The sequence below is a fragment of the Leptodactylus fuscus genome, chromosome 11 (assembly GCF_031893055.1).
Source record: "Leptodactylus fuscus isolate aLepFus1 chromosome 11, aLepFus1.hap2, whole genome shotgun sequence".
Lineage (NCBI taxonomy): Eukaryota > Metazoa > Chordata > Amphibia > Anura > Leptodactylidae > Leptodactylus > Leptodactylus fuscus.
The window spans coordinates 37,433,125-37,456,139 of NC_134275.1; the positions used below are offsets into that span (position 1 = coordinate 37,433,125).

The following is a 23,015-nucleotide window of genomic DNA, read 5'->3' on the forward strand; positions in this document are numbered from 1 at the left end:
GGGGTGCCATCAAGGTGTCCCAGACCTTAGACAGTGTGCCCCTCGTTTGTGTGGACCGGTGAGAACTTGGTTGCCTACTGGAGGAACTGCCCTCCCTGCCGCCAACGTCACATGCTGGAAACATCTCCATCATATTCTGCACCAATTGCCTGTGGCAAGCATTGATGCGATTGGCCCTCCCCTCTACCGGAATAAAAGACGAGATGTTGTTTTTATACCGGGGGTCAAGGATAGCAAAGATCCAGTACTGGTTGTCCTCCATGATTTTGACAATACGCTTGTCGGTTGTAAAGCACCCCAACATGAACTCAGCCATGTCTGCCACAGTGTTAGTTGGCATGACTCCTCTGGCCCCACCGGAAAGTTCAATCTCCATTTCCTCCTCATCCTCCATGTCTACCCATCCGCGCTGCAACAATGGGACGATTCGAAGTTGCCCGGAAGCCTCCTGTATCGCCATCACATCATCGGACAACTCTTCTTCCTCCTCCTCCTCCTCCTCCTCCTCCATTAAACGCAGTGAAGCGGACAGATGTGTGGACCTACTCTCCAGCTGTGACGGATCGGATGCTATCCCTAACTCCTCTGTGTGATCTGAGTTATCCCTGATGTCAATCAGGGATTCTCTCAGAACACACAAGAGCGGGATTGTAAGGCTCACCATCGCATCCTCAGAGCTCACCCTCCTTGTGGACTCCTCAAAGACCCGTAGGATGTCACAAAGGTCTCTCATCCATGGCCACTCATGGATGTGAAACTGAGGCAGCTGACTTTGTGGCACCCTAGGGTTTTGTAGCTGGTATTCCATCAAAGGTCTCTGCTGCTCAACCACTCTATTCAACATCTGAAACGTTGAGTTCCAGCGTGTGGGGACGTCGCACAAAAGCCGGTGTTGTGGCACATGCAGGCGTTGCTGGAGAGATTTTAAGCTAGCAGCGGCTACTGTCGACTTGCGAAAGTGGGCGCACATGCGCCGCACTTTCACCAGTAGCTCTGGAACATTGGGGTAGCTCTTTAGGAAACGTTGCACCACTAGGTTGAAGACGTGGGCCAGGCATGGAACATGTTGGAGTCCGGCAAGCTCCAGAGCTGCTACCAGGTTCCGGCCGTTATCACAAACGACCATGCCTGGGCCCAGGTGCAGCGGCTCAAACCATATTGCCGTCTCATCGAGGAGGGCATCCCTCACCTCGGAGGCAGTGTGCTGTCTGTCCCCCAAGCTGATCAGCTTCAGCACAGCCTGCTGACGTCTACCAACGCCAGTGCTGCAACGTTTCCAACTCGTAGCTGGGGTCAATCTAACAGCGGAGGAGGAGGCGGTGGCGGAGGAGGAGGCGGTGGCGGAGGAGGAGGCGGTAGAAGAGGAGGAGGAGGGGGGTGTTCTTCTCGTGTCCCTGCCAGGAATGTTAGGCGGGGAGACGAGGTACACCGGGCCAGTTTGGGAAGCAGTCCCAGCCTCAACTACATTCACCCAGTGTGCCGTCAGTGAAATGTAGCGTCCCTGTCCGCATGCACTTGTCCACGCGTCGGTGGTCAAGTGGACCTTTGTGCAAAGCGCGGAACTAAGGGCCCGCCTGATGTTGAGTGACACGTGCTGGTGCAAGGCGGGGACGGCACACCGGGAGAAGTAGTGACGGCTAGGGACGGCATAGCGAGGTGCCGCAGTTGCCATCAGGTCCAGGAAGGCGGGAGTTTCAACAAGCCGGAACGCCAACATCTCCTGGGCCAGCAGTTTAGCGATGTTGGCGTTCAAGGCTTGCGCGTGTGGGTGGTTAGCAGTGTATTTCTGCCGCCGCTCCAATGTCTGAGAGATGGTGGGTTGTTGTAAAGAAACGCCTGATGGTGCCTTTGATGGTGCAGGAGAAGGAGATAAGACAGGACCAGGGGAGGATGAGGTAGAAGTCAACAAAGTGGCGGAGGCAGATGAAGTGGTGTCCTGGCTCGTCCTCTGGAGTGCATCGCCAGCACAGTCAGCAGTGGCAGTGGCAGAGGCAGAGGCAGTGGCAGTGGCGTGAACGGCAGTCGGCCTTTGTCCTGCCGTTGCTGCCTGCCACTGATTCCAGTGCTTGGATTCCAAATGACGGCGCATTGAAGTGGTGGACAGGTTGCTCTTCTCAGAGCCCCTAATCAATTTCGAGAGGCAAATTGTGCAGACAACACTATATCTGTCCTCGGCGCATTCCTTGAAAAAACTCCACACCTTCGAGAAACGTGCCCTCGAGGTGGGAGTTTTTCGGGGCTGGGTACGAACTGGAACATCTTGGGAGATTCCGGGTGTGGCCTGGCTTCGCCTAAGCTGCTGACCTCTGCCTCTGCCTCTAGCTACCCTTTTTGGTGCTGCACCTGCCTCAACATCCACACTACTTTCCCCGCTTGACATCCCCCCTGTCCAGGTCGGGTCAGTGTCCTCATCATCCACCACTTCCTCTTCCAACTCCTGTCTCATCTCCTCCTCCCGCACAATGCGCCGGTCAACTGGATGCCCTGACGGCAACTGCGTCACATCATCGTCGATGAGGGTGGGTTGCTGGTCATCCACCACCAAATCGAACGGAGATGGAGGAGACTCTAGTGTTTGAGCATCTGGATACAGATGCTCCTCTGTTAGGTTCGTGGAATCGTGACGTGGAGAGGCAGGTTGAGGGACAATGAAAGGAGCGGAGAACAGCTCTGGGGAGCAGGGACAGTTTGGGTTATTGTTCTGTAAAGCTTCGGAATTTTGGGAGGAAGGAAGACAAGACTGTTGGGTAATAGGAGGAGAGGAGGCAGAGTCTGACTGGCTGCTGGACAATGTGCTGTAAGCGTTCTCTGACAGCCATTGCAAGACCTGTTCCTGGTTCTCGGGCCTACTAAGGTTTGTACCCTGCAGTTTAGTTAATGTGGCAAGCAACCCTGGCACTGTGGAGTGGCGCAATGCTTGCTGCCCCACAGGAGTAGGCACGGGACGCCCTGTGGCTTCACTGCTACCTTGCTCCCCAGAACCATTCCCCCGACCTCGCCCACGGCCTCGTCCACGTCCCTTTCCGGGAGCCTTGCGCATTTTGAATTCCTAGTTAGAAATTGGCACTGTATACCAGTAGTAAAAATTGTGGGTGCACGTAACCCCAATATATTCTTTGAATTCCCAGTCAGAAACTGGCACTATATGGCAGTAGCAAGAAATGAGGGTATTTGTATTCCCAATATACTCTTTGAATTCCCAGTCAGACAATGGCACTGTATACCAGTAGTAAAAATTGTGGGTGCACGTAACCCCAATATATTCTTTGAATTACCAGTCAGAAACTGGCACTATATGGCAGTAGCAAGAAATGAGGGTATTTATAACCCCAATATATTCTTTGAATTCCCAGTCAGACAATGGCACTGTATACCAGTAGTAAAAATTGTGGGTGCACGTAACCCCAATATATTCTTTGAATTCCCAGTCAGAAACTGGCACTATATGGCAGTAGCAAGAAATGAGGGTATTTGTATTCCCAATATACTCTTTGAATTCCCAGTCAGACAATGGCACTGTATACCAGTAGTAAAAATTGTGGGTGCACGTAACCCCAATATATTCTTTGAATTCCCAGTCAGACACTGGCACTATATGGCAGTAGCAAGAAATGAGGGTATTTGTATTCCCAATATATTCTTTGAATTCCCAGTCAGACAATGGCACTGTATACCAGTAGTAAAAATTGTGGGTGCACGTAACCCCAATATATTCTTTGAATTACCAGTCAGAAACTGGCACTATATGGCAGTAGCAAGAAATGAGGGTATTTATAACCCCAATATATTCTTTGAATTCCCAGTCAGACAATGGCACTGTATACCAGTAGTAAAAATTGTGGGTGCACGTAACCCCAATATATTCTTTGAATTCCCAGTCAGAAACTGGCACTATATGGCAGTAGCAAGAAATGAGGGTATTTATAACCCCAATATATTCTTTGAATTCCCAGTCAGACAATGGCACTGTATACCAGTAGTAAAAATTGTGGGTGCACGTAACCCCAATATATTCTTTGAATTCCCAGTCAGAAACTGGCACTATATGGCAGTAGCAAGAAATGAGGGTATTTGTATTCCCAATATACTCTTTGAATTCCCAGTCAGACAATGGCACTGTATACCAGTAGTAAAAATTGTGGGTGCACGTAACCCCAATATATTCTTTGAATTCCCAGTCAGAAACTGGCACTATATGGCAGTAGCAAGAAATGAGGGTATTTGTATTCCCAATATACTCTTTGAATTCCCAGTCAGACAATGGCACTGTATACCAGTAGTAAAAATTGTGGGTGCACGTAACCCCAATATATTCTTTGAATTCCCAGTCAGACACTGGCACTATATGGCAGTAGCAAGAAATGAGGGTATTTGTATTCCCAATATATTCTTTGAATTCCCAGTCAGACAATGGCACTGTATACCAGTAGTAAAAATTGTGGGTGCACGTAACCCCAATATATTCTTTGAATTACCAGTCAGAAACTGGCACTATATGGCAGTAGCAAGAAATGAGGGTATTTATAACCCCAATATATTCTTTGAATTCCCAGTCAGACAATGGCACTGTATACCAGTAGTAAAAATTGTGGGTGCACGTAACCCCAATATATTCTTTGAATTCCCAGTCAGAAACTGGCACTATATGGCAGTAGCAAGAAATGAGGGTATTTATAACCCCAATATATTCTTTGAATTCCCAGTCAGACAATGGCACTGTATACCAGTAGTAAAAATTGTGGGTGCACGTAACCCCAATATATTCTTTGAATTCCCAGTCAGAAACTGGCACTATATGGCAGTAGCAAGAAATGAGGGTATTTGTATTCCCAATATACTCTTTGAATTCCCAGTCAGACAATGGCACTGTATACCAGTAGTAAAAATTGTGGGTGCACGTAACCCCAATATATTCTTTGAATTCCCAGTCAGAAACTGGCACTATATGGCAGTAGCAAGAAATGAGGGTATTTGTATTCCCAATATACTCTTTGAATTCCCAGTCAGACAATGGCACTGTATACCAGTAGTAAAAATTGTGGGTGCACGTAACCCCAATATATTCTTTGAATTCCCAGTCAGACACTGGCACTATATGGCAGTAGCAAGAAATGAGGGTATTTGTATTCCCAATATACTCTTTGAATTCCCAGTCAGACAATGGCACTGTATACCAGTAGTAAAAATTGTGGGTGCACGTAACCCCAATATATTCTTTGAATTACCAGTCAGAAACTGGCACTATATGGCAGTAGCAAGAAATGAGGGTATTTATAACCCCAATATATTCTTTGAATTCCCAGTCAGACAATGGCACTGTATACCAGTAGTAAAAATTGTGGGTGCACGTAACCCCAATATATTCTTTGAATTCCCAGTCAGAAACTGGCACTATATGGCAGTAGCAAGAAATGAGGGTATTTGTATTCCCAATATACTCTTTGAATTCCCAGTCAGACAATGGCACTGTATACCAGTAGTAAAAATTGTGGGTGCACGTAACCCCAATATATTCTTTGAATTCCCAGTCAGACACTGGCACTATATGGCAGTAGCAAGAAATGAGGGTATTTGTATTCCCAATATATTCTTTGAATTCCCAGTCAGACAATGGCACTGTATACCAGTAGTAAAAATTGTGGGTGCACGTAACCCCAATATATTCTTTGAATTACCAGTCAGAAACTGGCACTATATGGCAGTAGCAAGAAATGAGGGTATTTGTATTCCCAATATATTCTTTGAATTCCCAGTCAGACAATGGCACTGTATACCAGTAGTAAAAATTGTGGGTGCACGTAACCCCAATATATTCTTTGAATTACCAGTCAGAAACTGGCACTATATGGCAGTAGCAAGAAATGAGGGTATTTATAACCCCAATATATTCTTTGAATTCCCAGTCAGACAATGGCACTGTATACCAGTAGTAAAAATTGTGGGTGCACGTAACCCCAATATATTCTTTGAATTCCCAGTCAGAAACTGGCACTATATGGCAGTAGCAAGAAATGAGGGTATTTATAACCCCAATATATTCTTTGAATTCCCAGTCAGACAATGGCACTGTATACCAGTAGTAAAAATTGTGGGTGCACGTAACCCCAATATATTCTTTGAATTCCCAGTCAGAAACTGGCACTATATGGCAGTAGCAAGAAATGAGGGTATTTGTATTCCCAATATACTCTTTGAATTCCCAGTCAGACAATGGCACTGTATACCAGTAGTAAAAATTGTGGGTGCACGTAACCCCAATATATTCTTTGAATTCCCAGTCAGAAACTGGCACTATATGGCAGTAGCAAGAAATGAGGGTATTTGTATTCCCAATATACTCTTTGAATTCCCAGTCAGACAATGGCACTGTATACCAGTAGTAAAAATTGTGGGTGCACGTAACCCCAATATATTCTTTGAATTCCCAGTCAGACACTGGCACTATATGGCAGTAGCAAGAAATGAGGGTATTTGTATTCCCAATATATTCTTTGAATTCCCAGTCAGACAATGGCACTGTATACCAGTAGTAAAAATTGTGGGTGCACGTAACCCCAATATATTCTTTGAATTACCAGTCAGAAACTGGCACTATATGGCAGTAGCAAGAAATGAGGGTATTTGTATTCCCAATATATTCTTTGAATTCCCAGTCAGACAATGGCACTGTATACCAGTAGTAAAAATTGTGGGTGTATATAGCCCCAATTCTATTGCTAGGGGACTTGCAGGGTATTTCTGGGGTGAAGGTGGGGGGGCACACCGTTGGAACGGGTATCGGGGTATATATCGGGTATACGGGAATACACTGACAGTGTATTCCATTCAGGATCCTGGGAAAGCTGGGTTGCGGCGATTGAGCCCGTCAGTGCCACGTTACACTGACAAGCTTCTCCCTGGAATTTAGCTCTTACAAGAGCTGTTGGTTGTCTTCTCCTTCCTATCCTAGCCTGTCCCTGCCTACCCAGAATCTAAGCCCTAGCTAGCTGGACGGAAACCTCCGTCCTCGGTGAATTGCAAGCTCAGAATGACGCGAAGCTGGGCGTCGCTGTTCTTTTAAATTAGAGGTCACATGTTTTCGGCAGCCAATGGGTTTTGCCTACTTTTTTCAACGTCACCGGTGTCGTAGTTCCTGTCCCACCTACCCAGCGCTGTTATTGGAGCAAAAAAGGCGCCAGGGAAGGTGGGAGGGGAATCGAGTAATGGCGCACTTTACCACGCGGTGTTCGATTCGATTCGAACATGCCGAACAGCCTAATATCCGATCGAACATGAGTTCGATAGAACACTGTTCGCTCATCTCTAATACACACATCTGTACACAGTACCACACCAACAAGGATTAGATACTTGCGTCTAAACACAGTACTGCATGGGGAAGGATTAGATACAGCTTTACTCCAGGTATCCATAACAACTGATCACAGGTTTTTCACTGATATCCAAAATGAGATACACATAATCACATGACGCTTATGGACATACACACAAACCACATACAAAATACATCAGTACAAAATTGGACAATTCTTATGAGGCCACTACACAAACATAACATGTAATATACCCGAGCGAAGCCGGGTCATCCCTCTAGTATATATATATATATATATATATATATATATATATATATATATATTTTTTTTTTTTTTTTGTTTGTTTGTATGTTTTCATTTCCGGACAACCCCTTTAAAGGGGCTCTATCACTAGGAAAAGTCATTTTTAGCTAATCACACCTTTGCATAGCCTTTAGAAAGTCTATTTGTCTATTTCACACCTACCTATAGTATGTAGATTGCCTCAGTGGTTTCTGAATAAGTCCGTTTTTATTCATATGCTAATTAGACTGGTGCACGATATATGGTGCACACCTCTCCTATTGTTTTCTATGGGAGGCTGATGATGATGATGACTCAGCTTCTTGTTTGCTTCTTTCACACATAGAAGATAATAGGAGAGAGGAGGCTGCTGGGAACTTCCTGTGCTGGCTGGAAGCTCATTAGCATATGAATAAAAACAGACTTATTCAGACACCACTGAGGCAATCTACATACAAAAGGTAAGTGTGGAATAGACTTTCTAAAGCGTATGCAAGCATGTGTTTAGATTAAAATGACTTTTCCCAGTGACAGAGCCCCTTTAACAATTTTACAGAAGAAGACTACTCAAAAGCTTACATGAATTGTCTGAAATCTGGATATTGCTGTAGGTGCAGGTTTTTATTCTCACATAATGCAGATCATATAACCATCCCCCATTGACCTCTAGGGCTGCACTATCCCCCATCCTGACATTGTGTGCTTAATATTTCTTTTCTTCTTTCCTGAAGCCTCTGGTCAGGAATCCTTGCAATACCTGTGCTGTGGTGTCCAGCTCTGGGCAGATGCTTGGATCTGGCCTGGGGCCACAGATTGACCAGGCTGAGTGCGTCCTACGTATGAACACAGCTCCAACCGTTGGCTATGAGTCAGACGTCGGCAGCCGGAGCACCCTGAGAGTCATATCTCATACAAGTGTACCATTGCTGCTGCGCAACCAGACCTACTTCTTCCAGCAATCCCAGGACACAGTGTATGTGATCTGGGGACCCCCCAGACAGATGGACATTGACCAGGGGATCACATATCGCGCCTTGCTACAAGCGAAGGGCAAGTTTCCAGGAGTTAATATCTATGCGCTTACACAAAATATGATGGCCCACTGTGACCAGGTCTTCCAGAATGAGACTGGCAAGAACAGGTAGGGGTCACCTTCTGATTTGTATGACAGAAATTACTATTTGTGTGACTGTGCCTGTCAGCTTCAAGGGACATGTCAGGATAAATGAAAAATTCAATGTGGTAAGAAAATAAATCTGTTGCTTCTGTCCCCGTATCCTCATCCTGCTCTGCCCACATTTGCACAATGTGATGGGCAAGGCGCGAATAAGGGTTCAAAGGACCTTGTACCAAATGTGCATCTCAGTATCATTGCTCTAGGCCAGAAAACTGGTGTAGAGGTAATGATGAATTCCCCCCAGTAGATAGAGTAAAGTAAAAAAATAAATGGTACTCTCCTACCACTAGCTCTCTGTTCAGGCCCCCATTCCCTCCAGTCCACAGGCTGCCCAGGACAAAAGAAGCTCAGGGGATTCTTGCCACCAGCAGTCACATATCGGGCGTCAGTGATGTCACTACTGTTATGTAACTAGTAATCAGCATGTGACTGCTGAGGCCAGGGAATGGCTATAGCGGTCATCTGAGCCTTGGCACTTCTGCCCAGGGCAATCTGTGGACTGGACTCAAACAAGCAACGTGCAGCCTAAACTGAAGACATACAGTGCTTTTTGGTTTTACCCCTCCCCAGGCCGCCAGTGAGTTTTTATTTTTCCTGGAAACCCCCTATAAATCATTGCACTGCTCACTTGAAGTATTTCCATCATTAATATAGGATATGCCTTCACTTTATAACACGGGAATACAGTTTTTACTTCCTAGCACTGCAGTAAAATGCACCTATCCTTTTAGGATAAGCTTACCTATGTGTGTACATGAGAGCTAACATTTCTGGCCATTATAAGAGTGTATTTTTAGCCGTTTTCCCTTCTGCAGGCTCTGTCTCTTACTCCCAGTTCTTCTTGAGCTGGTGGATAGAGACTATCCACTGTAATGTCTCCCGTACAATGGGAGAAAGTGGGAGAGTCTGATCCCAATTCTCGCCAACTTGCTCAGGAATATTACGTAGGACATTTTAGAGAAGTAGCGACCAGTACTGACATGAATAAGACCCTTGATGCCAGATCAAAAAACTCACTATTAGCTGCTGCAGCAGCATGTGTCTATCTGTGTTTTTCCTTCTTTCTTATCAGGTTCCTCCCCTATCTCTTCTCCATAGACTTCTAGTCAATGTAGAAAAATAATCCTAATACCTTGTGATCTGAAGTCTGTCTTGGAAAGCCAAGATGAAATTCCGAGTGTATGTCTGTTAAGGAATGAGGGAGGAGCAGAAGGAAAAGTGCCAGATAAGTGGAGAAAGGAGCAGTTAGAAAGTGAAAGTTGTCAGTGACTACTCATTTTCCCAGTAGTAGGCACTACAAGGGAATTTTAGTATTAAGAGAGCCATTCCTTGATTTACATAGGTGTCTAAAATCCCCAAAAGTGAGAGGGGTTGTTTGGCAGTGACTCTCTGCACTGGCTCTTAAATGGGTTTCCCAAGCAAAGGACCCCTCTATGTCATGCATGTGACCCAATACAGACAGACACTTAAAAATGTAAGATGTCTCGAAAAACTACAGCCATCTGTAGGTGAAATAATCTCTACGCTCTTCTTTGTCTTACTGGATGCACACTGATTTCATATAACCTCCTTTGTGTTGTGCCTGCAGAGCCAAGTCTGGTACGTTTCTCAGCACTGGCTGGTTCACTATGATACTGGCCATGGAGCTGTGTGAGGAAGTTTCCGTGTACGGGATGGTCAGTGAGAACTACTGCAGGTAAGGAGGCCGCACAGGACAGTCTAGGCGAGCACTAGAGATGAGCTAACACTGTTCGGATCAGCCGATCTGAACAGCACACTCCCATAGAAACGAATGGAAGCACCTGTGACGCTGACTTTGCCGGCGGCCGTCCGGCATCACAGGTGCTTCCATTCATTTCTATGGGAGCGTGCTGTTCGGATCGGCGGATCCGAACAGTGTTCGCTCATCTCTAGCGAGCACTGGAATTTCATGTTTTAAATGGACTTCCCGGGATACCGTATATACTCGAGTATAAGCCGACCCGAATATAAGCCGAGGCCCCTAATTTTAACACAAAAAAACTGGGAAAACTTATTGACTCGAGTATAAGCCAAGGTGGGGAAATGCAGCAGCTACTGGAAAATTTCAAAAATTAAAATGGTCAGAGTTTTTGGGTGCAGTAGATGCTGGGGAAGGGGAGGGGGTATTTTGGTTGTCTGTCTGCCCCTTCCCTGATCTTGAAGACTAGGTTTTTTTTCTCTACATGGAATTCAGCCTGGCTGAATATAGGGTATCTGCTCCTATTAACCCCTTCCTGACAGAACAGGAGCACTGCAGATCCCCTATATTCAGTAGACTGGGCACTTTCAGAGACAGGGATACCTAATGTGTATGTGTTTCAAAGTAATTTTATACTTTTATTGTGGCTGGTCATAGACACACACGAAAAAAAAAAATAATAATATTTTTTTTTTTTTTTGCTTGACTCGAGTATAAGCCGAGGGGGGCTTTTTCAAAACAAAAGCTGTTCTGATAAACTCGGCTTATACTCGAGTATATATGGTATATTACAGGGGCTTTCCAGGCATTATATATTGATGTCCTATCATAGGTCTTAAATATCAGTTCAAAGAAGGTCCAACGCCCATACCATTCATCTGTTTATAAGAAATTGGCAGCAGTCTCATACACACTTTAACAATTATAAGCGAGAACACTAAATTTTGTACTTGTGAACTAGAACACTTAAAGTGGTTCAGCTGCAAATACACTTCCTCTATCCACAGAATCGGGAGTAAATGTCAGATTGCTGGGGATCCAACCACTAGGGCCCCAGATAATCAGTAAAACAATGTTGCTAGGGCCCCACCAGTCAAACCCCCAACAATCTGACACTTATTCCCTATCTTCTAGCTAATCAGGGAAATGGATATTCAGCCCCATCAAAATGAATGGAGCACTTGGCCATTACGGTTCCATACACATAATTTTGGGTTCTCACTCTCCTAGCATTCGGACGACCAGCAAACTGACACTTAAGCTACATGCAGACTCACCATAGTGTTTTTACTATATGCAAATACTGATCTGCAAAAAAAAACAAAAAACTATGTCAATACAGTTGTCTGTGCCGCAGATGCAGCCAAAAATAGGACATACTTCATAATTTGCGGTCCTTTTCTATGGCTGTAAAATTTTGGACATGTGTATGGGGCCGTAGAACTGAATGTCTGTACTTTTATCTGCAATTGCTGTGTGCATGGAGTCTTAGTTGCATGGGGATAGGGAATAGATGCCATTTGAAATACTACCCCTTTAAATCATATATTCCCATCTATCCACAGGGATCGCTCTCACCCTCCGGTGCCTTACCACTATTACGAAAAGGGGCGACTGGATGAATGTACGACTTACATGATGCACGAGAGAGCGTCGCGGGGAGCCCATCGCTTCATCACTGAGAAAGCTGTCTTTTCCCGCTGGGCCCGCAGAAAAAGGATCTATTTTAAGCACCCATCCTGGGAGGCTTGAAGCTGGAAGCGGCCTCCATTTTATACCATGCACACAGCCATTTTAAGCCATTTTTTAATGAAAGCAGGTAAAGAGGATTTCAGACTTTGATGGGATTTTGTAGTCCCAGCAGCTCCGGTGAGCTTTGATGTTCATCTCTGGAAATCACAGGAGAAAAGTATTCTGACAATCCTTACATCTCAATAGAAAAAGGAAGACTCAACCTGCACATCTGTTCTTATACTTTTATAGGACTCTTTTAGGACATTTGCTGCTTGCTGGAGTTTGGAGGAGACCCCGGGTAATGTAAGCGGGTGCACATACTTTAAGTAGCAGTTTGTAATGTTTTTGGAAGCCTTGAGTAACCTAAGGCCGCTTACAGATGCTACTGTGCTGCTGCGACGTGCACCAAGCAGCATTTTACAGGATGTGACTATCTAGCAGTATTATTTATTTTTGTGGTTACAGTGTTAAGCGAGGCTAAAGTAAATTGTGCCGCTTCTGCAGTTCCCAGCAAAACCACCAGGTGGCGAGACACACGGTACTCACTTCAGTGTTAAAACTACTGCATTTTGTCGGTGCAGCCATTCATTTTACCATTCCTACTGCACGGCAGGTTATCACAACCTGTGACGGCAAGTTATTACAGGTACAGAAAACTTTGCTATGAAGTATTTATACAATGCATTTAAAGGGGTCCTTCATTTTTTAATATCTTCTGATATTTCTCTGCTATTCTTGCGTAGAGAATCAAAGAGGTAACTCATAAGCATCTGGTCTCCTACCAAGTACTAGAAACCTATAAGCTATTGATGGATCTCACATCCTGATTCTCAATCACTGTAATGACATTGAAGGGGTTTTCCAGTTTTAATAGTTGGTGGTCTGTCTTTAGGATAGGTCATCAATTGCAGATCAGCCGGAGGTTGGACACTCAGGCCCTCCGACTATCAGCTGTCTGAAGAGGCCACAGTATTACGCCGTACGTTGTACAGTGGCAGTGCTTAGTATCACACCCCAGCCCATTCACTTGAATGAGATAGATCTATGAACAGACCAAAGAACATCCTAAGGATAGGTCATCAACTAATAGGTCCACAAAAACCCCTTTAATGACAAGTGGGAACAGGTACCATATTGGAAAAATGTGCCACTTCCATGAGGGCATAGTTGGCAGTAAATCAGCCATGTTGCCATAAACCTAGGGGTCTGCCCCAAAGAAGGATTTTCATTAAGGGGGTGTTCCTATCTTGGCAACATATCTGCAGCTGCAAATGGAAATGGGACCTGTAAATAAGGCATATGCAATGGATATAGCCATACATCCCGAGATCAGAACACTTGAGATCCCCTATAGATTTCTATATTTTACACTCCGTTATCTAATTGTACTGATGAACCCTTTGTATGTAATAATATTATTTTATCTAGTTTTGGGGTACTCTAGCCTTTAACCCTTTCTACAGCAGAACATTACACTAGTACCATCTGATCAGTATTTTTTTTCTATATTCTTGGTACTATAGTTACTGAAAATTTACATTTTCATACAAAGTAATATAGTGCTGGATTATTACAGCCTCAGTATTATGGACATTGTAGACTGATATGACCCCATTAAAATGTGACCACTGCAACGATCAACTGATCACTCCTGGATCCAGCTCCCAGAACATGGGATCCAGCTGATTTCCTGATGGCTTCTGCAGGGGAAAAAATATTTCATGGCATCCAATGGTCCTCCATGTAATAGAAGGATAGTTCAAGGAATAGGAACTACTCATATAGTAAGAACCCCACCCCATGTTTGTGCCATAAGCTGTACATAAAATGGAATATAATAGTCGCCTAGCCAGACTGTTAGGGTTCTGTATGCAGAAAGTAGGCTTTTCTGTAAAACATTCATTGTTTGTTATAATAGCCGCCTAGCCAGTCTGTAAAGATTAGGAAAATCTTAGTAGAGCCCACTGTCATTTTATGCACAGCATGCAGCATGGACAAAGGTTTGCCAAGTGCTCCAAAGACAGAATTGGTTTATTAATTATATAATATATATTGTGAGAAAAACGTACATAGTAAGCTCTGGTGTTGAGCTTTTGGTTAAAGGGGTATTCCTATCTCCATTAGTCATGGCTGACTGGGAATATGTGCTCGATGCCCAAACAACAGGCCAGGAGTGAAGAAAATGGCTGTTTCACTAAATCCCCTAGAAGGGAATGAGATCTCCAGAATCAGCGTAGCACTGCGAGCTACAGTACATTGTTTCCATAAGCTCCATTCACTACTTTGAGAGTTAAAGAGGTTTTCTATGATTTAAATACTGATGACCTAGCTTTAGGATAGGACATCATTATATGATTGGTTGGTGGTGGTCCAACAACTGGGACCCCCAAAGATTAACTGATTGGAGTGGCAGCAGTGCTTCAGTGAGTAGCACGGCCCTGTGATGTCACCTTCATTCATCATGTGACCCCATTAAAGTGTAAGGGGCTGAGCTGCAATAACATGCACAGCCTGATATAGAATACCAGTATAGAGGCCCCAGAATTCTCACCACAATGCTGCAGTTTCCTCACATCATTGATCGGTGTAGGTGCCTATCTTAAAGGGGTATTCCCATGACGCTTGTTCACTAACCTGCAGGCTGTTGTGCTCGCTTCACTTCCTGCTTTTCTCGGCACATAGGTGAGCGGGGTTTCACTTGCACGGGATTGGTTGTAAATGAATTACCACAGTGTGAAGCTGATGTAGTAGAGCTGGATTTGAGTCAGGTTGCATTACATACAGAGGTAACGGACTCCCTATCTCAGCCAAATTAAACTAATCCAACTGATAAGAGCTCAGAAATCCCAGAGTTCTCACCTCCCCTATCTGAGAAGCTCCGCTACTTAAAAGACACAAACAGCTCAGAGCTGCTCCAAGCCCCTCCCTCCCCCCTGAGAGCAGGCAGCTACATCACTTGACAAATGAGCAGATAATCTCAAGGGCCATAGAAAGGGAGTGTAAACAATGAAGTGAATAAATTAAGATAGCAACCAAATGAAGCAGTTTTGATAAAGCAATGCATTTAGGAAAAGTCTTAAATCCACATAAACTAGCAGTATAGATAGGATCCTTGTGATGGGACAACCCCTTTAAGGGTCTTTCTTTAATACTATAATCTCAGAAACCCCCTTTAAGGAAACTGCATAGCCCAACCTACCTAGCTGATTCCAAAATTTCAGCCCTTGTGTACAATTATAGAGGGACCAGTGCTATAATAGTGTGAAATGGGCATACCCCCTATGACAGCAGATATGATGTTAAGTACACCCACTTCTATAATTGGCCATGTTGTGGAGCTTTTTAGGTTCTTGGCACACTATGTCGGAGCCCTATGTTGGGATACGCTCTTTACAAGGTTTACAAGTCAAAGCCATCCATGGTCCTACAGTCCTCCATTGGGGTTGTATGCATCAGTGTACTTTTTTTTTTTTGCACATGACGCTATGCTTTGCTGTATGTTAGATTGCTGCAAACTATATGCACTTTTTTTAAATTTAAAATCATTGTGTTACGTGGCGTACTTCAAAGCCTTCCATAGAAGGTATACATTGAAATCTCCCACACATATACCTTTTGAAGGAAGTCTCAAATGCAGTGTGCCATGTTTTTTTTCCTCCCATCCCCCACCCCCCAAATGTGCCATATTTGACTGTAGAACTAGAAGCTCCAGGCTTCCCCTCCCCAAACCGCTTGCTCTTTCCATCCAGTATGTGTTGTACAAGACCTCAGATACATTATCTGTAATAACGTGAAGTTAGCAGGTTCTCTGTTTCTCGTCTCTGCCGTCGCAGACCATTAAGGTGGCAGTTGCTATGGATACAGTATCTTTCTTAAAGCTTCTCCACGCACTGATTTTATGGAAATCGCTTTGTCAGAATAGGACGGTAACACGATGACATGTTCTGACATTAGACAGATCTCATTAGATGGAGTTAGGTTTATTATGTTGGATGACAGATTTGTCAGAATGTGCTGGAAGTGACGGCTTCACCAATTTAATAAGGAATATTTTTCTTTAACTATTTGCAGTTGCCAGTTTTTGGTCCGAGCTGCATCTGTTCGACAACCGTACAACAGCCGGATCCACTCCTGTGGGAACGATTTCTGGTGTTGACGACCAGACCACCCTGTATGACGCTGCGTCTGATGCTCTTGACTGCAAATAGCATTGAGCCATGGATCAGGACAACGACAGGTTAATGCCAGATAGGATATAAATAATATGCAGTTGGGCTGTATTTGGTTTGTGCGGAGGGGGGCCCTTTTGGCTTCCCTGCCCGCTGATTTGTATGCTCCTGCATTGTTGCTCGACTGTATTTCTTCTGTTCGTTCTGTATTTTATTGAAAAATCTTTAATAAAACCCGTTTAAGCATAAATAATATGCAGGTTGTGGCGCCACTTTGAGGGACAAGCAGAACACTGGTCAGTACAGGTCAGGATGCTAAGACGCCCACTGGTGCCAAGAATAACCCAATTTGGAAAGATTGAAAACAGAATTTACACACTGGGGGAAGACTGACATTTCCTATGCCAGTCTTAATAAAGTCCCTTAGGGGCACGAGGTGTGCCTGAAATGTTAAGGGGCTCTGGCCTCTCAATAAATCAGGCACACTCCCATATGCCAGAAATGACAGTCAGAACGAGTTTTGATAAATCTGTCGGAGTGAGGCTTCCATGCCCTGGCCCGCCTTGCTCTATGCACTGAGGTACAGAGTGAACAATGTGGTGCATCTTCGTTGCAAGAAAAGGCCATGTGCCAAAGATCCGCTGCATTAACACCCATTGCATTTTTAATTATACATTTTTCAGGTTTTTTTGTATTTACTCTTTTGCTTTTTACATTGACGTTGTTACCTGCTATCAAGTATTTTGAGTGAACAAGTGTGTACTGTTCTACAGTGGGTATTAAGGTGTTAAAGAGGGTTTCCTCGAAGTTCTAATTGATGACCTTTCCTTACGACAGGTCATCTATTAAAGATCAGTGGAAGTCTGACACCCAGGACCCCCACCGATCACCTGTTTATAGAGGTAGCAGCGCTCCATCAGCACAACTTTCACTTTACTGGCCACGTAACGTCCTGTTCATCGGTAACATGGCCTGTTCTCAGTGCAGTCCCTTTCAAGTGAATGGGGTTGACCTGTGATATGAACCACACAGACTATAGAAAGACTGCTGTGCTTGTCCAAACACTGTGGTCTCTTCAAACAGCTGATCAGTGGGTGGCCAGGATGTTGGAGCCCTGCTGATCATTAATTGATGAACTACCTGAGGAAAGGCCATCAATTAATATGACTAAGATAGCTTGACTATCGAAACGCGTCAGTCTAATTTTTGCCTGAGCTTGACTGGCGTTATACCATCCGTCACCATGATTTGTATGTCTTTCAAGCTTGTAATACTTTCAAGCTGTAATTTTTTAAGAAAAGAAATTCTCAAATAAAGAAGATTTGTTTTTATAAGGCATGCTGGATCCCCATCTGTTTGTACGCAATCATCAATTAATATGCCTAGAAAATCACTATAGTCTGAGGAGCCATATTGCAGAAAATCAGGTTTTTTGTTGCAGATTTTGCAGCATTTTTCCTTTACCCATAGCCAGGTGTGGATTGAGCAGAAGGGAGAAGTATAAATGTTCCCTTTGTATTTCCCATTCATTTTGTAGTCATTCTTGGGTCTATAAAAAAAAACCAAAAAAACAGCCTTAGGGTGCATTCACACTGAGTAAACGCTAGCTTATTTTGTAGAGTAAAATTACACTTGTAAATTTTGCTATCCCATTGACTTCAATGACATTTTACAGGCGTATTTTTACAGGCGTATTTTTTACAGGCGTATTTTTTACAGGCGTATTTTTACACTTGTAAAAAAATATCATTGAAGTCAATGGGATAGCAAAATTTACAAGTGTAATTTTACTCTACAAAATAAGCTAGCGTTTACTCAGTGTGAATGCACCCTTAGGGTGCATTCACACTGAGTAAACGCTAGCTTATTTTGTAGAGTAAAATTACACTTGTAAATTTTGCTATCCCATTGACTTCAATGACATTTTACAGGCGTATTTTTACAGGCGTATTTTTACACTTGTAAAAAAATATCATTGAAGTCAATGGGATAGCAAAATTTACAAGTGTAATTTTACTCTACAAAATAAGCTAGCGTTTACTCAGTGTGAATGCACCCTTAGGATCCGTTCCCACGGAGTAACGCACCACTCATTTAGACACGTATACATGTGTCAGAGCGCGGCACTTCAAAACAGATCCCATTGATTTCAATGGGTGCCGGCTTACACACGCTACCCATTGAAATCAATGGGTTATAAAGCGCCGTGCTCTGACACGTGTTTACATGTCTAAATGAGCAGCGCGTTTCTCTGTGGGAACGGAGCCTTTACAGCATTTGCAAAGTGGATGGGACTCTGAATCTGTGTAATCCCATCCATACATTGCAGAAAAAAAATCTCCAGCAGAAAAGCCACGATTTCCAAAATGCTAACGTTTTTAGAAATCATAGCCGGTTAATTATACGTATGGAAATGTTGGCGCTTTCCGTATAGGGGTATTGGGGGCAGAATGTCTTCAGAGGTAAACTCTGTGAACTCTGTGGAAAAAGGCTGCAAAAAAAAAAAAACGCAATACGTTTCTGACATGGTCTTTTCCACAGCGTATTTCTGCTGCCGCTCGCTACACGAGTGCTTAGCCTTAATGATCTAAATAGGCCCCACCCTACTCAGAACAGTAGACTTATGGACAGAACTACACAAGGACAGCACAAAGACCCGCTGTAATGCATGCTGCGAGTGGAAACACATGCAGTACAGCGGAGGACACAGACTTGCTGACCATTGCAGACAAAGCTGCTGGTAGTGATGACGGTTGCATGTAGATGTGTTGTGCGGTACCTTCCAGCGTGATCAGAATTTCATGAAGTTGCTTAGTTTTAGTGTATTTAGATTTAGTAACAACCAGTGCTGGCGAGCGCTGACACCTTCCCTCAAAGGCATTTTATTACTGCAGTAGGTAAATAAACACGCTCTTATATTGTCACTGCAAATTTGGATTTGTCCGGTGACAGTGACACTAATAGAAATGAATGGAGTATTAGTCACTTCTGAGTAGTCTGCGACCAATGTTACGGTAAGTCTTGACTGCAGGTACAATAGGGGCCATATATATATCTACAAAAATTTTGACTCCCTCTGACCTGCCGCTGGAATTAGAACCCACTTCTTCACGTGTGTACATGTACATTATTCTTTATTTTTCTGTGACATCCACTGTTTGGATTTCCGTATTTTGCAGCGTTGACATTTTATGTGCCTTTTACCTGTGGACGATGCTAAAAGACTTTTGGGTGTTTCCTGTTACTTTGCAGTAAAATGACTGATGTTTTATTACTAAAGTTGTGGTTTGGTTTTTTTTTATTGGTGCAATAACTCATCTTCTTTCTGTATGGATTCCGGATCCACCCTACCTGCTCGTTAAAGGATAACCTCAAATTAAAACTGGTTTCCAGAACAACCTCTGACAAACCCACTCTAACCTAAAGTGCCCTTTACTAGCCTGTTCCCACGCTGAAAAGTACAACCTCGACTCCTAACCTTCGGGCTTGTTCTGTGACTACATGTACTTTCATTTGGCACCATTTTCGTCTACATGTATTGTTTTAATTAGCTTTTATTTAAGGGGGGGGGGTTATGGCATTCTCTCTGGATTAAAAATGACATGACAGCTTTATTCGGCGGGTCATTACAATTACAGTAGCGTATGTTTGGAAATAAACTATTTGCTCAATGACACTACATTCTGACATCTATAAGTGTTATTGCCATTTTGTTGGCGGAGCAATATGAGGGGTTCTTTTCTGTGGGACAAGTTGTAATTGGTGACATTTTCTGGTATTTACAACTTTTTGATCACCTTTTATTACTATTTTGGGGGCAGGTTAAGTGACACATTAAAGGGGTTGACCACTTTCAGACCAATATTGAGAAACAAATGTTATTGATGTACAATAAAAAGATATATAAGTTTCCAATATACATTCACAGTTTTCTAGATCTCTGCTTGCTGTCCTTCATTCTGTTACTTCTAGTGCAGGGGTAGGGAACCTTTGGCTCTCCAGCTGCTGTGAAACTACAACTCCCAGCATGCTCCATTCACTTCAATGGGAGTTCCCAGAACAGCAGAGCCAGTATGCACGCTGGGAGTTGTAGTTTTGCAACAGCTGGAGAGCCGTACGTTCCCTACCCCTGTTCTAGTGGATAAAATTCTGACCATGGTCATGTGATTTACCGTCCATGGTCATGTGATTTACGGTCCATGGTCATGTGATGAGCACACAGGTGCACAGCTGATTACCAGGCTGATGTCTGATTACTCCAACGAGCAGCACCTGTGTGCTGATCACATGACCATGGACCATAAATCACATGACCATGGTCAGAGTTTTATCCACTAGACGTAACAGAATGAATGCGAACAAGCAGAGATCTAGAAAACCGTGAGAAATTGATACAGAAAGTATATTGGAAAATTGTACAACTTTTTATTATATAAACCATAACATTTGTCTCTAAATATTGGTCTGAAAGTGGCCAACCCCTTTAACTTGTGCATTGCAGTATTTTTTTTTTTTATTACATTAACCATACAGGATAACTAAGACTTAGATGCAGACTTATATACACATGGGGATACCTGATATATTTTTGTACATTACGGGGGGTTTTTTTTCAATTGTATAGGGGGTTTTACACATTTTATTTTATATACTTTTTTTCAACTTTAATTTCTAGTTCAATGTACTGCAATACCTCTGCACTAGATTGCCCATACACTCTGTGTGCAATAGTGTAACAAAGCTGCGGCATAACAGTGCCGTACTATTACCTTTTGCTGAGTCAGAATGGGTTAATGGATCGTGCCATTGGACATGACAGTTGCAATTTTTCCGCTAGCCTCACCAATATTGAAAAATAGGTGCTGTCAGTTATGGTACCTGATATAATAACTTCTACTGTCAAATGGGTAGTGCCCCTTACCTTATCCTGCCTGAGGCTACCCCCTAAACAGTAGAAACCTAAATTAACAGCACCAATTGCTCAATCTTGGTGAGGGCTAATGAAAAATTCCAATAATGCCACACTCGGTGGAGCAGCACCTATTAAAGGATGTAGAGAACAGGAATTGGTGGAGACAGTAAAAGGACCTCTTTAAGGTGTCCTTGAACTGATTTCTTTGGTCATCCCAAAGTCTCTGGCATCGTCCTAGCTAAGATCATGGCATTTGTCTGGATAGAAGTTAGTCAAACAATGGCCTATCCAGTATAGTTGTTTCTGCAGGATCCTGATACCAATAGTGTTTATTTGTAGATCGATAAGGGCTAGTTCACACGGGGCAAAATGGTCAGGATTTTGACACGGAAACCACATCAAAATCCTGCCACCTCCCATTGAAATCAAAGGGAGCCGGTCATTTCCTTCTTCTGCGAACGGTTTATTCCTGCTCACGGAAAAAAGAAGCGAGCTGCCCTTTCTTCAGGCTGATTCATCCGCGGCGTCTGCCTGGCGACACCAGCCTCCGAACTAGGCCTATTCATTTGGGCCTAATCCGGAGCGGAAAGCTGCGACGGAATGTGTTCACGCGGAACCCTGTGTGAACTAGCCCTAAGGACGACAGTGCGACAATTCACCATTTTGATTTTGAGTATCTTCTGGAGGCAGCAACTCAAGTCTACAGGTGACAACTGTGGATAACCCAGAGCTGGATACCATATACAAGAAAAGTGACACACATGACCAATAGAGCTTGGTTTCCTAACTAAAGTCATGGTTCTTGAAGACTTGACCCTGTAGCTTTGTGAAGGACACAGTGGCACAGACCATGTCCTCTTGTAGTATAACTCCAAAGGTTGACTTTCTGGATTTCCCTTAACCATCTATAGGTTTATCAGGGAGCCTGGACACAAAGCATATATACAGATACAAACTAGAAGACTTTGTTGAACTGGTGATGTGAAAACTGTCACGGTTGTGTCGATGCCCGAACAACCGTATGCTGAATGCTGCTTGCGCCTCCATGGAAATGGAGCTTTCCCTGGCGCCACGACGGTTGACTAGGCCCTGCCTGAGGGTGTTGGTCAGCTGTACCCAAGCTGAGCTTGACCCTGACAACTTCTGTTTCTCTAAATGCGGAGACCTAGGAGACAGGTGGGGTAAGAGCTGAAAGAGGTTAGGGACTGGGATGCTAAAGGCGGTCACCCCTAACAAAAAAATAGGTGCAGCTGCAAACAGCAACAACTAGGAAGGGACGTGCTGGAGAACTAACAGGTACAGCACAACCATAAACACACAACAGGAGTTTGAGGAGAGGAACAGTGGAGTAGTGAGGAAAGTATCACAGGACAGCGGTAAAATAAACCTGAAGCCCTTAAACAAAAAATCACTAATACCAAAACCATGTCAGGCAACCAGAAAATTCAGGAGAGGGGTTGAGAAGAAATGTTGAGAGTTAAACAGACTCTCACATAAGACAAAACTCACACCACTTCCAAATCAACTCCTGAGACTGTGCAACTTCCACAAAACACTCCTCCAAAACTGGGCCAGGAATCCTGGTTGGTAACAACGAAAACTGGCAAGAACTGAAGCCAGCAGTCAGACTTTTACAGACCCTGGAACTACTTGATTGGTTGATGACAATGTCAAACACCTGAAGCTCGCATCTACTGAGACACCC

General features: G+C 43.8%; 1 protein-coding gene across 3 annotated transcripts in view; it reads left to right on the forward strand.

Annotated features, from left to right (window-relative positions):
* Positions 1-17,926, forward strand: part of ST6GALNAC4 (ST6 N-acetylgalactosaminide alpha-2,6-sialyltransferase 4) — a 31,988-nt gene extending 14,062 nt beyond the window's left edge. For 2 of the 3 annotated variants that reach the window (XM_075260489.1, XM_075260490.1), the window contains 3 exons: positions 8,330-8,739; positions 10,364-10,471; positions 12,061-13,723. In XM_075260489.1, the coding sequence (XP_075116590.1) occupies positions 8,330-8,739; positions 10,364-10,471; positions 12,061-12,247 (705 nt within the window). In that variant the 3' untranslated portion in view covers positions 12,248-13,723. Of the gene's footprint in view, positions 1-8,329; positions 8,740-10,363; positions 10,472-12,060; positions 13,724-16,300 lie in introns of those variants that run through there. The other variant, XR_012711858.1, reaches the window with a different exon arrangement.
* The last annotated feature ends 5,089 nt before the right edge of the window (positions 17,927-23,015 follow it).